At 36.7% G+C, this 15,311-nt stretch overlaps 1 protein-coding gene across 3 annotated transcripts in view; it reads left to right on the forward strand.

Annotated features, from left to right (window-relative positions):
• LOC101961636 (ATP-binding cassette sub-family A member 6) overlaps positions 1 to 12,603 on the forward strand; it is a 61,312-nt gene extending 48,709 nt beyond the window's left edge. For 2 of the 3 annotated variants that reach the window (XM_040268526.2, XM_078041797.1), the window contains exons 35-39: positions 251 to 370; positions 550 to 690; positions 1,841 to 1,920; positions 4,075 to 4,130; positions 4,258 to 12,603. In XM_040268526.2, coding sequence (XP_040124460.2) covers positions 251 to 370; positions 550 to 690; positions 1,841 to 1,920; positions 4,075 to 4,130; positions 4,258 to 4,359 — 499 coding nt within the window. In that variant the 3' untranslated portion in view covers positions 4,360 to 12,603. Of the gene's footprint in view, positions 1 to 250; positions 371 to 549; positions 719 to 1,840; positions 1,921 to 4,074; positions 4,131 to 4,257 lie in introns of those variants that run through there. The other variant, XR_013435972.1, reaches the window with a different exon arrangement.
• The last annotated feature ends 2,708 nt before the right edge of the window (positions 12,604 to 15,311 follow it).

The following is a 15,311-nucleotide window of genomic DNA, read 5'->3' on the forward strand; positions in this document are numbered from 1 at the left end:
TAGCATATTTAAAAATATTAAAAACTTTTCTTTAGGTTATCAAAACATTGTATTCATTTTTCCATTATATTTTTTAATTAGGATATTTTTAAATTAGATTTAAAAACTTATCTATGAAATTTCTCCTCCATTTTGCGCTCGCTCGCTCTCTCTCTCTCTCTCTCTCTCTCTCTCTCTCTCTCTCTCTCTCTCTTGCTCGCTCACTGTTTTTCTGTATTTTTGTTTTAAATTTTGTCTTGGCTCACTTCAGGCAGGCAATCCAGGCAGCTGTTAGGAGCACTGAGAGGAGTGTCCTCTTGACCACCCACTACCTGGCTGAGGCTGAGGCTCTGTGTGACCGTGTGGCCATCATGGTGTCTGGAAGGCTGAGGTGGGTGTCACTCCAGAGCCTACACTTGACACCTAACACAGAATCCCTGTGGAGAGGGCAGAACTGCAGTGAGCAGCTGGAGCCTTTCCTTTCCCTTTCCACTACCTTGGGAATTGAAGAATTGCATCCAAATGTTAGTGGTAGTGTTTTTTCCAACATGTTCTCCTTCTTACCCATAGATGCATTGGTTCTATCCAACACCTGAAAAGAAAATTTGGCAAAGATTACATTCTAGAACTCAAAGTGAAGGAGCCTTCTCAAGTACCTTTGGTCCACACCGAGATTCTGAATCTTTTTCCCCAGGCTGCGCAGCAGGAAAGGTGAAAAGGGTTCTGACTTTGGAGAAAGGTGTGGGCTTTACCCTCAGGTTTCTTTTTTGCTCTGGGAGAACCTCATTGTGATTTCACTTCAAATCATAGTTAGGGACTTCAGGAAAGGATTTGTTGACTCTTCCTTATTAGAAAAGGCTTGAGAGTTGTCCTGTAGCCCTTCACAATATAAAAGAAACTGCAATCAAGATAAAGAATCTCCCTTTGATGAAATTTTCATGCTTTCATATGAAGAAAAGAAAGGAGTGTGTGTGTGTCTGTGTGTGTGTGTGTGTATGTGTGTGTGTATGTATGTGTGTATGTATGTGTGTGTGCGAGTGAGATTGGGGGAGGACAAGATGGTTGAGTGGGAGCTGAATTTAAGACAAGTACATCAAAGAAACAGGATATAAAAATTGCTATTTTTATTTTAGCAAAGTGGAAATGTAATTGACTATCTAAGGTATGGGATGCTTCAGGGCATGTAACTCAGTCCTGTTCTTAGAATTTTGGTGTCATAGATTAGATAAGAGGTTTTGATATACATGGGAAGACCATGGATGGTAAGATGGAAGGAGCAGGGACTGGTCTGTAGGGAGCCTGTCCTGTGGGTGTGGTCAACCTTTGGGCCATGTGGGAGCACCAACCTCTATTTGGGAAAAAGCTGAGAAGAGGGCATGAGATTGTGCAACCAGAAGTAGTACATGGAAACAAGATGTCCCAAATCAATTCTGTTGGGACCGTTCCTTTGAGGCCAGTGAAGTCTTCAGGTCTTTTATGTCCCTTTCTCGCAGCTTCAATCTCTCTTTACAACTTAGCTTTCTGGTGACAAGCCTGAACTTTCATTTGAGATTGTTATCGATATAATTGAAACTCATCAAAAGGAAAAGTTTAGAATATTTCTCTGCAACAAGTAAACAGTTTGGGTAAACTCAGCATAATATGTAACTATGCCAGATTATTACTAGAAGAATCTATAATAGCAAGGTACCAAAAATGATTAAGTTTTTCCATTGATGAATGATAAATGATAACTTTTATTTTAAAAAGAAAATTATTGTTTTAAAAAAGGAAATTAGTGATAATAGCAGTATTTATTTTGATGTTTGTCTTTCCCTTCAATTGAGATTCTGAGTTGAAGATGACATTTTTCTGTTCCCAGGTTTTCTTCCTTGTTGACCTTTAAGCTGCCCATAGCAGATGTTTACCCTCTATCTCAGGCCTTTTACAAATTAGAAACAGGTAAGAATGGCCATATTTAAACAAAAGTCTTGAAGGATCAATTCATACTTGGACAGTAATTTAGTTGGAGATGATTGGTTGTATGATAGATTTTTTAAACAGACCCAGCAGGGCATGATTTTTAAGAATGGTAATTGTAGATGATGATAGGTGTGTTAGTCACTTTTCATAGCTGTGACCAAAATACCTGACAATAACAATTTAGTGGAAGAAATTTTCAATTTTGAGGTCACCGTTTCAGAGGTTCAGTTCATGATGGGCCAATTCCATTGCTCTGGGACTACAGTGAGGCAGAACATCATGGTGGAAGGGCTTGATGGAGGAGGGCTGTCAGCTTGTGTCAGCCCAGAAGCAAATACAAAAAGCAAGGAGCCAGGGATAGATATAGTCTCCAATGGGACACCCCTAGTGACCTACTTCCTCTGGCCACACCCTACCTGACTACAATTACCACCCAGCAATCCATTCAAGTGAATAATCCATCAAATTAATTAATCCACTGATTAGTTTATATCTCTTATAATCATTTCATCTCTAAATATTTCTGCATTACCACATGAGTTTTTCAGGGGATCCCTCCCAATCAAATCATACCAATAATTAATCCAGTTGTCTGGAAGGAGGTTAATCTCCAGTGCAGGAAGGGAAACTGCGTGAAAACACACAGCCATGCTTGACCATTCTTACTGGGCCTTCACAACATTACCCTCATAAAGCCCTTTGGTGTGGCTTGCTTTTCCTACTTATACACAGTCCTTCACACCACATGTCCTAATGAGTGCTTCACCCCTCTTCTCCTTCCATATCCACCTCCTTCTCACTTTCCTCCCTCAGTTGATGTCCTTGCTTTATATTTCACTAATAAAAGGAAAGCAATAGAGAAACCTTCCATTTGTCCATCGATCTCCTCATATCTGTGCTTGTGTTCTCAGCCTTCCTGTGGCTTTGAACGGTAGCTCAGGCTATTCCCTGACTGAGCATAATTTCTCTTTCTACTTGCTATCATTTTTCCACTTTCAAGTGGGTCATTCTCATCAGCAGACCAGTGTGGGGTAATTTCTCAGCACAGCATAGTGGTGAAGAGTTCAGAATCCAGAGCCAGTCTTATTGGTTCCCATGCCACTGCTGTTGCTTACTACCCAAGAGACATTAGGTAAAAATTGCTTGATACCCCTGTGTAGATGGCTCATCTCGACAATGAGGAATAATATCAGTGCCCTCTTTGCCAGATTGTTCAGAGTATTCAAGAAGTTAAAGAGTACCTAGAACTGTGCCTGGTTCATTGTGCTTGAGATAATAGAAATCTCTGCTGTACTCCTTTCACTCTAGACAATGGACTTCCTGGCTCTTCCTAAATGCTGCCAGACATAGTGTTCCTGCCTCAGGACTTAGTATTATGGAATTCTTACTAAATATCCAAGCTGCTTCTCCACTGTTTCTGGTTTCTGCTCAACGATCACTTTATTTCTGTGACCTTCCTGAACATCCTATTAAAAAAAAAGTGCCCAGCACACCCTATTTTATTTATCTGTTTTCTTTTTCTCCAGAGCCACTATAATAATTTACTCTGTTATATACTTAAGGGTTCATGGATTAATGCCCATATTATCCCCACTAAGATGCAAATACAAAGTCAGAGGGTTTTGCCTGTTTCTTTATTGTTCTGTTTCTGGCATCTGAGAGCGCCTTTCATGTAGGAGATTCTTAGGCTGTACTTGATAAACCATGAATATGTGAATATATGAATCCAGTTACAGATGCCTTTTAGAGTTTGTGGTGGAGAAGACTAGCAGAGACCTGGTGAGGGAGGTGAACCTACTAAGGGGAGTATGAGATGGGTGTGAAACAAGAATAAAATCTTCCTCATGTATTAAGGATATGTCAGTAAAGGAACATTTGTAATTCCCCAAACACATATGCTAATATCACAACACATATTATCAGACAAGGTTTGAAAAAATCCTAATATCAAGATGAATTTAGTATTCTTTTATATTAACTACTTATGATGTTCATTATATCATCCTTCTGCAAATTATTTGTCTATTTGGTTTATCTAGTTATATTAATAATTTGAAGAATTAGTTCATATAACTTGGAACAAATCCTGGTAATAAAATGCCAGCATCTTTACCTAGTTCTTTTTCCCACCAGTTAAACATAACTTTAACCTGGAGGAATATAGCCTCTCTCAGTGCACGCTGGAAAAGGTGAGTCTACCACTTGAATTTCTCTCATCCCTATTAATTTCACTGCAAGCAACATGTGTTTTTTTCTGATTATTTGGAAGATCGTTCATAATCTGATTATTCCCTTTTCTCCTTGTCTCCTCTTTAGGTATTCCTGGAACTTTTTAGTAGGCCAGAACTGGGAAATGTTGATGAAGAAGTTGATACAACCATGAGATGGAAACTTCTTTCTTATTCAGATGAACCCTAAGACCTCAAACCCAATGTGCTGATGTGCTATGAACATTTATTTTATGTATCAATTAGCAGTGTGTATGATTTAAAAGATGATTTGATATCAGGATCATGTATATGTTGTAAGCGTAGTCCATAAATGAATAAATTTAAAAGTTATTCCTTTTCTTATACTTAGGTGTGGTGAGAAGTCTGTGATAAAGGCAATACTATTAATACTGATAAAGGTAAAATTACCCCAAGAACCAAACACTGGGTATTGAAAAATAAAACTACAAGCTTAAAGCATTTTCAAATATGACTTTATTTTTCACTTGCTGAACTAGGTGAGGGTGCTTCAAAAGCAGGAAGCTGCATGACAGCTTCATGCTGATTTGCTATTTCAAGTTGATTTTTTTTTAAATACACAAATACAACTCAAATTCTTTTCCTAAAACCTTTACAAAAATTATTTTGACTTACATAGAGAATAAAAGGCCCTTGAATTAAAAAATGAACAAACTTGCATATTTGAAAAGAAGCTTTGAGTATACCTTTTGAATAAGGGGAGTCATAGTAATATTTGTGCAAAATTTTAAAATTTTGAATACTAAGCTTATGTTCTTATGATTAACCTCATTTCCTCATCAATAGTTTTATGTGGATTTGCTACTCTTATAAGGTCATTTTCCCATTATTTTTGTATATGTGCATATAGTATATCGGTATACATATGTCTTCTGCATATCAGCTTAACATATTTTTATCCTTAAAAATAACTATGTCCTTATGAAAATTTGAAAATTTTTTTCCTGTTTTAATTTTCTGGTGATGTATCATCTAACTTAAAGATATCTTTATGCTCAGCAAAGACAATTTTATAATGGAAAATTATATAGAAATTTAAAAATATTGAATAAAAAAATGACAATTTTTCCACACAATACTTTAACTATTTCCTTCTTTCTTTAGTATATTTTTAATATAGTTATAAACATATGGTATACATAATTTTTAAAAAAGATACACATACTTACTTATATACCATTGCAATCATTTTAATTTACTTTCAAATTTATAATAAGTTTGCAGGTTTTTATGTTTTCATTCAATCTTGTGTTATTTGTATTCCTTGTTTATTTATTTTGATTACTCAGTCTTTTTCTTATTCATGTCATAAGATTTTTATATAATTAAATATTTTACCTGTATATTTTACATATGTGGTGCTGAACACCCCTAATCTGAAAACTTGAAGTTTAAAATGCTCCAAAATCCAAGAATTTTTGAACACCAACATGGTGACACTATTGGAAAATTCCCACCTGGCCTCAAGTAACAGGTCATAGTCAAAATTCTCAGGCACAATAAAAATATTATACAAAATTGCTTCCAAGATATGTGCATGAGATTTATATAAAACATAAGTGAATTTTGTTCTTAGACTTGAGTCTCATCTCCAATATATTTTATATAGTTGCAAATATTTTAAAAATCTGACAAAAAGAAAAGAAATTTCAAACCCTCTGGTTCCCAGCATTTCTAATAAGGGATAATTCAAACTGTACCATCATTACCATTGAGGAGTTACATTTCCAAATCTATGATAAATGATATATAGTTTGCTGTTTCTTCAGGAGCTGTTGGTACCTTATACATTCATATCAGTTGGGTTTGGCTGATCTAAGAAGAAGCTGAAGAGATGGGAGGGTGGAAGAAGACAGAGGTTAGAGTATTTCTTCCCTCCTCTTTCTACTTTGGTGCCAGATCTCTAGGAGTAGAATCTTCTAGGCCTATAGCTTTCGCCCTCCTCCAGTCACACCCTAACACTCTTGGCCTCCTAAGACTGTTGACCTCAGGAATGTACATGATACCAAAGTCACCACTTAAGTTGTCCTCCCTAACAATTTATGGCTCTAGTGGCTTCTGCTCAGATAAGCTAATCTTGGCCAAATTTCTTCGAATTTGTTAGTTTTTATGATTTCTGGTTATGACTGGCCCTGAAGCCTCAGCCTCTGATTGGTATGAGAAACATCAATTTTCAGTTTTCTTAGATTTTTTTTTAAACCTTGTAAGGAAAGAAATGATAACTTCCAAGCTGTTTACATGTCAGAGCTGAAGAAACTGAATTTTAAACATTAGGACTTCTTAATTAACTTAAATTTAAATTTAGATCCCCGCCTGGGGCTAGTGTCTACATATTGGATACTGCTGTTCTGAAGTTAATTAGGATCTCTGTCCTCATCTTGAACTATGTTTTCTAGGGAACTCAGCTCAGATCATGTCTCTCCTTGCTATAATTGCTTTTTTTTTTTTTAAAGAAAGAGTGAGAGAGAGTGAGAAAGAGTGAGAAAGAATTTTAATATTTATTTCTTAGTTTTTTCGGCGGACACAACATTTGTTTGTATGTGGTGCTAAGGATCGAACCCTGGCCGCACGCTTGCCAGGCGAGCGCAGCTACTGCTTGAGCCACATCCCCAGCCCTATAATTGCTTTTTTATATCATAGATATCCACTGTCCTCAAAATTCATCCTGAGAAAAATTAGTCATTGCTATTATTTCATGCAGTAAATATTTATTTATTTTATAAATATATTGATTAGTCTCTAGCATCCAGCTATTTCCTTCTGAGTTTTATTTCTTTCATCTTGAAGGATTTCTTATTAGTGGTTCTTTCAGAGATATCCATAAAAAAAGCTGTCTCAAATTTTTTATGGAAAGTTGTGTCTCTCTTACATTTATATAATGAATTATGTTTAATTATTTATGATAATAAATATATTTAATATAATGTAGGTGGCATATTCATCAGTTTTTCCCATACCACCCCAAAACTTAGAGACTTAAAATACCAATCTTCTTTTCCCTTTGTTCTCTTTCATTTTTCTTTTTCTTTTGGTGCTACTAGGGATTAAACGCAGGGGTGCTCATCCATTGAACTACATCCTAGCCCTTTTTATTTGTTTTGAGACAGGGCTTCCCTAAGATGCCAAGATTGGCCTTGAACTTACAATCCTCCTGCCTCAGCTACCTCAGTAGCTGGGAATACAGGTGTGCACCATCGCACTCAGTTCCCTTAGTTTCCTTGTTTTGTTTTGGCATCTGCACTTTCCACTTTTCCCTTGAATTCAATCTCTGTTGAATCTTATCCATTTTATTCATATCTTTATGAAGAAAACATTCACATCAGCATAATCTGACAATGCATAGAAATTTTTCTATTCTAAGATCACAACATGTGTTATTTACATGCAAATAATAAATTTAAGGTATCTTTTTCAACTTTCTATGTTTTATACCAAATAAACTAGAAGACTTGCAAAAAGTACTCATCATATGGGTTCATAAGATTAATGATTATGTATTGTAAACAGTCCTTTTATTTTAATTTATTTTTTAAAGTTTTTTTTTATTGTTCTAATTAGTCATACATGACACAAGAATGCATTTTCACACATCATACAAAAAGGAGTATAACTTCTCATTTGTCTGGTTGTACATGTTGAAGAGTTACAAATATAATATAATCATATATGCACATAGGATAACAATGCCCAATTCATTCTACTACCTTTGCTACCCCTAGGCCCCCTCGCCTCCCTTCACTCCTCTTTGTCTAGTCCAAAATACCTCTGTTCTCCCCACCTACATTGTAAATTAGCATCTGCATATGAGAGAAAACATTCAATCTTTTGTTTTGGGGGATTGGCTTATTTCATTTAGCATGATAGTCTCCAGTTCTATTCATTTACCGGCAAATGCCATAATTTATTCTTATTTAAGACTGAGTAATATTCCATTGTGCATATATACCACAGTTTCTTTATCCATTCATCTGTTCAAGGCTTATCCATTCATTTGTTCAAGGTTCCATAGTTTGGCTATTGTGAATTGAGCTGCTATGAACATTGATGTGGGACAGCTGAGTCAAATGGTGGTTCCATTCCAAGTTTTCTAAAGAATTGCCATACTGCTTTCCATACTGGTTGCAACAATTTGGAGTTCCACCAGCAATGTATGAGTGTATCTTTTCTCCCACATCCTTACCAACAGTTATTGTTGCTTGTATTCTTGATAATTGCCATTCTGAGTGGAGTGTGATAAAATCTCAGTATAAACAATCCTTTTAGATGATGGGATACATTTAGTTTACAGTTCCCATTGAATGTTTAAAAAATAACTCAGCACCTGCACTTATGTTAATAGTCAAAAAATGATTTCTGCGAAGGAAAAGAGAAGTCACAAAATTTAACATAAATTCAATTAAACATCTGACAAGCAAATATGTAATAGGAAGGATTAAAGGATAAAAGTATTGTGGAGCAAGGCCTGGATTTCCTGGTCTAGAAGAGGGAAAGAGCTGAGATTTTCCAGAGTTTCCATTTAGGCTTTCTGCTCAGGAAATGGTATCACTTTTACACATCAAACTCCAGCAGAAGAGGAGAAGAAATTCAATGTCAGCAAAATTGAGTTCTACCAAACACCATGAACTGTGTGTGGCTTTAATAACTCACCTATAGTCTGTGATGACATGTAATCATGATTGATGGTGATGCTCAGGGAGCCCCAATCTTAAAAGCTAAGATTACATAAGGCAAGAGTAAGAGATTATTATATGTAAACAAGGATTTTTATAAATTCAATCTTTGAGAATATTAATAAAAATATTAAATCATATTTGTGCACTGAGCAAATTACCATTGGTAAAAAGAATGAAATAAATAGCAAACCTATTATGAAATTTAACAATGGATGTGTCGGTTTATATGCTATTTTGCATTACCATTGGTGTTGATGTTAGTGAGTTGAATTTAAGTAACTCAGCTTGTTTGATAACTATGTTTTCTTTCCGTACTCATTTTAAGTATTTTTGGTGAAGTTTTTATGTCTCATTATTTATATCAGTCTCATATCCCTTAATGTATTTATTGATCCATTGCTGATTTCAAGTAATGACTGAAAATTTTTGAAATGTAGTTTTGAGCTATTAACTTAGGAAAAAGTTTTATAAATATTCTTAAATTTCAGTAGCCCTACCTACACAGCAGGACTTTGAGCAGGACCCACAGTTCCTCACATGACTAAGGTAATCTTCCATTCTCGTTGATGCCTATTTCTAGAATCCTGAGGCTCTGCTCAGTACACCTGTTGGTCTATTTATTTTTTTTAAGAGAGAGAGAGAATTTTTTAATATTTATTTTTTAGTTCTCGGCGGACACAACATCTTTGTTGGTATGTGGTGCTGAGTATCAAACCCGGGCTGCACGCATGCCAGGCGAGCGCGCTACCACTTGAGCCACATCCCGAGCCCTGTTGGTCTATTCTTAACATTTGCTCCCTTCTTCACAGAAAAAAAAAATGTCTTGACTCTCAAGTTTGAAACTTTTGCTTTATATCGTCGTATTTAAACATTCTCTCAGCTCTCACTGGCACTTCCTTTATTTCTTATGACCGAGAACAAAATAGCCTTCTCCTTTTCAATGTTATGCTTTCATCTTGCTTCTGACCCACTCCCTTCTTATCCATGCCCCTTTGAAAAAAGAAGCTCTCCATCTGTAACTTGATTTCTCCTTTGTTTTCAGCATTTTCCCTTTCACTTCCCTTTCTAAATTTCATTTAAAAAGAAAAACAAAGAAACTTCCCTTGCCCAAAGCAACTCATTTTGGCTACCATCCAAACTTTCTTTCATAATCAAGATTCTAGAGAAGAATAAATGATACTTTTTTATTTTTCCTTCCTTATTTCATATCCAGTGTTGTAATTCAGGACCTATGTTTTGAGCAACTTTCATGTCCCAGCTCTGGGAGGAATACAGCAGTGAGGGTTCTTCATTAGTCAGATGTCTGCAGTATGGAGTGGGAGAGAAAAAAAATATCATTAGTTTAAAACAAAGTGAAGTGCATTCTGCAAAAGCACAGCCATGGAATGCTGTGGAAGCACCTGGGAGCAGTATGTGATCCATGTGGATTGAGACAGGCAGGGAGATTTCAGAGCTAAAATTCAAAGGACTTGTAGGAGCTAGGCAGAGGGATGTGTCACCAGGGAAAGGCCAGCGGAGGGTAGGGCTTAATTCGTGGAGAGCAAAGAGATGTAAGACTGTGGTACATTCACTGAAAACAGTCATGTTGGATCTGGAGAAGGGGACAGGGCCAGGAGGGTGGAGAGAGGAGCAAGGACCAGAGGATAAAAAGTTCTTTGTATTCTCAAGGTAAGCAAGGCACTGTTGAGGCAGCAATGAAAGTAATTTAATAAAAATTTTATGTCAGGGTGACCCTATGTGGTGTGAGAAAGTATTGCTTTTACATTTCAAATGACAGATAGGCAAACAGTGGAGATTTGGCATATTTCAAATATCCAGTAAACTTCTAAGAACAACAGAAAGTAGGAGGGAGTGATATTTGGCAAAAGTATTGACTGAAAATTTCCTTAAAAAGATTCAAGTTCTTTGATTGCAAGTAACCACAATGTACCATGCAGGGCAACACCCACATTCACACACACACACACACACACACACACACACACACATCCAAAAAAAGAACAAGAAACACACACACACACACAATGTAAGCACACTACTGTGAAATTTCATGCACTTGTGGTTAATGTTCTAGTGAGAAAAAGAAAAATCCTCAAATTAATGAATGCCCAAGTTATATAAGCATTCTTATCAGCAGAAGTAGATGTGAGACAAGGCAAACACATGTTATTTTTAAAGTGAATAATATAAGACATTTTCAGTCAGGATCAAAAATTTAAAAAAAAAACCTGGAACAATTGAAATACATATATATAGGTGGAGAAAATGGACAGATGTATTCTAGTCAAAAACATGTTGGTGGAAAGCTGGGTGTGGTGGTGAGAACCTGTGGTCCCTGTTATTTGGGATGCTGAGACGAGATCACTTCAGCCCAAAAGTTCAGGGCCAGCCTGAGCAGCATAGTGAAACCCCATCTCAAGTATATGAGTGAGTGTGTGTGTGTGTGTGTGTGTGTGTGTGTGTGTGTAGAAAATAAGTTTATTATAGTCTAAAAATTTAAATGGTAAAAAATTATTTTAAAATATGCTTGCTATCACAAGAAATCTAAAATGTATGTTGTCAAGGTGGCATATTTTTAACAATCACATTATTAAAATTTAAAAATACCTACAATGCTACAATGTCCAGCTAGCATTTATTGCATAAGCTCTCACTGCTAGGTACGGTACCTTTTTATCTCTGTCTTCCCCCATCCCTCAAATTGTAAGTTTTTAAAATTCTAAAAAGAATGCTGTTTGGATACTATTGTAGTCTTGCTGGATACCATTGTATGATCTGGGTCTCTCAGATGAGCAAACTCGGGGTCCCAGGGTAGCCCCTTGCCCAGCCCAGCCTTGCACAGTTGATGAGGAGCAGAGCTAAGGTTTCAAGTTAGATCTGCTAAACACTTATCCTACGAGGAACTGAAAGACTGAAGAGAAAGTTGCCTGTCATACAATGGTTTTCTACATTGCTAGAGTAATATGGGTTCAAACATGCTTATTAATAGTTAAAAGTAATCACCAGTTGACCAAAATATAGATCCAGAACTTTCCAGGCAAGAGACGGGATAAAGAGGAACCTAAAATAAGGAACAGAGAAAACAGGCTCAGTGAAGAAATGGAGAAATGGAAAACTTGAAGAGCTTTTGAAATGTCAGGAGGAAATGGATTCATCATCTTAGGGACTTACCTTCTCTCTGTGGAATGCAAAATTTGGAGACCAAATCAAAAGAAAAATACAGTTACGTTGTTTTGAGTTGCATCTCATAGGCAAGTGATAGAGATTTTTCAAAGTGTACCTGAGAAATGCAAAGGCAGGTAGAAGTGGAGGGTTGGATTTGTGATAGTAGAAGCAAATGTGACTCCATTTTGTTTTGTGATTCCATTCTATAATACAACTATGCCAAGTACAAGGGTCATGACTGGGGCAAGATGTTCTTTTCCTTTTGCTATAGAAACTTTTAAGAACATGGAACTACCTAATGGGGTATTGTTTCTGTAACTAGGGTAAAGGGGCCCTGTTTCTGTAACTGGAGTGATTGGGCTAACTGTGATTGGTTGGGCTTCCCACCGCTTGACTACACTCTCCCCCTTCTGTAACCTGGCTTGCTTGCATTGGCTAGATTCCCAAACATCCCTTTTGCGGGATGTTGGGCTTATAAAGAGCGCCCTTGCAATTGTTCGGGGTCGATCAGGGGAACAGCTTTATGTTCTGGTCAGTCGCCACTAGTGTGCTTCAATAAAAGCTTGATTTGATTATACGTGAGTGGTCTGGAAGTCAGTTTATGAAACCCTGGGACGAAGCTTCAACTATAACAGAATAAAGATGTTTCAAGGAATAGATGCATAAACAGGACAAATTGAATTTATTGATGATATCCTTAAGGAAAAAGAGAAATTTTTGGAGGGTACCTGACTAAACTCAGAGGCAGGGAGTGCAGCTGGGTCTGAGAAAGAATGAAAAACAAGAATGTAAAAGCCCCTGGGAAATAAGCATCTTATCAGTCAGGCAGCTGGACTGCTTCACTCTTCTTTCTTGGCAAATCAAGTTTTCCAGCTCTTGTACCACAGTGTTGAGAAGAGCACAGGTCCCAGGGTAACAAGTACTCTGCATATACAATGAGCATATATATGCAGGATCCCAAAGGAATGCATATTTATATATAAGAATCCCAAAAGGAATGTTTTAACATGCTACAAAGAACATCACATGAAATTTATAAGGCTTCTGGCAGTGGAAAATATTTCTGCAAAGTACCACAAAAACTGTAAAATGTGTGTACATAAGTGAGAATAATCCAGTGAATAGAGACACACAAATGAGACTGCAAGTATAGCATTCATAACAAGCTCTAGATTCTGGAAATGATCTGGCTTTAGCCTAAGTTCTGCTCCTGGTTATTTGTGTGAATTGCAGTGTTATTTAAACTCTAAGACCACACTCTTCCCATTTAGAAAGCGGGGTAAGTTATAATAGTATCTACCTCATGGGGCTACTATGTGGATCAAATGTGTTACTATTTAAGTGTGAGGGTGGGGGTTTAGCTCAGTGGTAGGATATTTGCCTAGCATGTGTGGGGCTCTGAGTTTGATCCAGCACTGAAGAAAAGTTTGTGTGTGTGTGTGTGTGTGTGTGTGTATACACATACATATAATGCATATATATATATATATATATATATTTAAGCATTTAAGTTTTTCTTATACATAGTAGATGCTAGAAATACTTGTGAAATAAATACATCATGTGATAAAAATCAGTGGCATTCTATTTTTCGAATTTTATGAGTTTTTGTTTGGTTGGTTTTGGTCCTCAGGTTTGAATCCAGGAGCACTTCATTAAGCCACATTCCCCAGTCCTTTAGTCCTTTTTGTCTTTTATTTAGAAACAGGGCCTCCCTAGGTCGTTTAGGTCCTTTCTAAGTCACTAAGGCTGATCTTGAACTTGTGATTCTCAGATGCCCATCACTGAGTCACTGAGGTTATAGGCCTATGCCACCTTCCCTGGCCGCTTTCTCTTCTTCTTCTTCCTCCTCCCTCTCCTGATCCCCCCCTCCTACTCCCCCTCCTCCTCCTCTTCTTTCTTCTTCCTCCTCCCCTTCCTCCTCCTCCCCTCCATCCCCCCTCCTCCTCCTCTTCTTATTCCCTCCTCCTCCTCCTTCTTCTTTCTTTTTCCTCCTCTTCTCCCTCCTTCTTCCCCCTCCTCCTCCTCCCTTTTAGTGCTGGCAATCTAATCCAGTACTTTCCTTATGCTGAGCAAGTATTATACCACTAAACTGTATCTCCAGCCCTAAGATTTATTTCAATTAGTAAACCAACTCTAAAGCTTATTTAGAAGAGTAATTACATATGAGGTAAACAAGAAAATGTTGAAGAGAAGATTAGCAAAGGTGAGCCTGCTTTGTTATAGTGCCAGGGAGAGTACACAATAAGGTGCTTACATAGGAAGAAGGGAACACATTGAAGAAACAGGTAGAGCTCAGAACAGAAACAGCAAGGACCAGAATTTATAACCTTTAACTTAGACACAAAATTCTTCTAGGAAACATGAAATTTCCTAAATTATATTCTCTGAACACAAAATGTTAACAATATTATTATATGGATAGTTTTTATCTTTACAGAAATAGTGGTTGTACAGAAACAATCAAAGGTTGTTTATTGTTGTATCATGGATTGATGAGTTCAATATGCTTCCACAGATTTGTTTGCTGAGAAATTTCTGAATCTCATATAATTAACAGCAAGTAAATATAATTGAACAAATATTGAAAGGATGGATGATAGGTAATGGGTCACAGATGAGAGTGTTTTTAAGAACTGTATGAATTTACATTTCCCCTTCGGCTGTGTGCTCAGGAAGTAATTTTAGCATACAAGAATTTAACAGATGCTGGGTATAAGCAAAAAGATAATGGTCCTTTTTCATCTTGCTTTTTGACCAGACAAACTCCATGGATTTTTGGGATAGCCTTGTCTTCTGCTCACAGAAGATGCTCAAAAAAGAATGACAGCTATCAATTGTATAAATGTTTTTCTAACATTGCTGGAAACAGGATATACTAAAAGCCAGTGGTTGCCAATAGGGACAACCTATTTCCTTGTTTCCTGAGGCCTCTTACAGAAATAACAAGTCTGTAGGCTTTAGGAATACATATACTTTGTTATATAAAATTGCTCCAAAGATTCTCCAGCTTTTTATCCCATTAAAGATGCAATGCAACTGAGATGCAGATGAAAATTCAGCGTTTACTTTGCTGCCTGGAAAAAAAAAATAAACAATTTTGTCTCCATGTTTCTAGATTCATTTTTTAAGAATCTGTGGAAGATTTTGTGATTTCTGATCCAATTTGTGTATTTATACTTGTCATTAAAAATAAATTCCTTTCCAGTTTGCTATGCTCTGCCTTGTCTGAATGTTTTGTTGATCATTGTTCTAAAGATTGTGTTGAGGGTTAACTCTCCCA

The sequence above is a fragment of the Ictidomys tridecemlineatus genome, chromosome 3, assembly GCF_052094955.1.
Source record: "Ictidomys tridecemlineatus isolate mIctTri1 chromosome 3, mIctTri1.hap1, whole genome shotgun sequence".
Taxonomy (NCBI): domain Eukaryota; kingdom Metazoa; phylum Chordata; class Mammalia; order Rodentia; family Sciuridae; genus Ictidomys; species Ictidomys tridecemlineatus.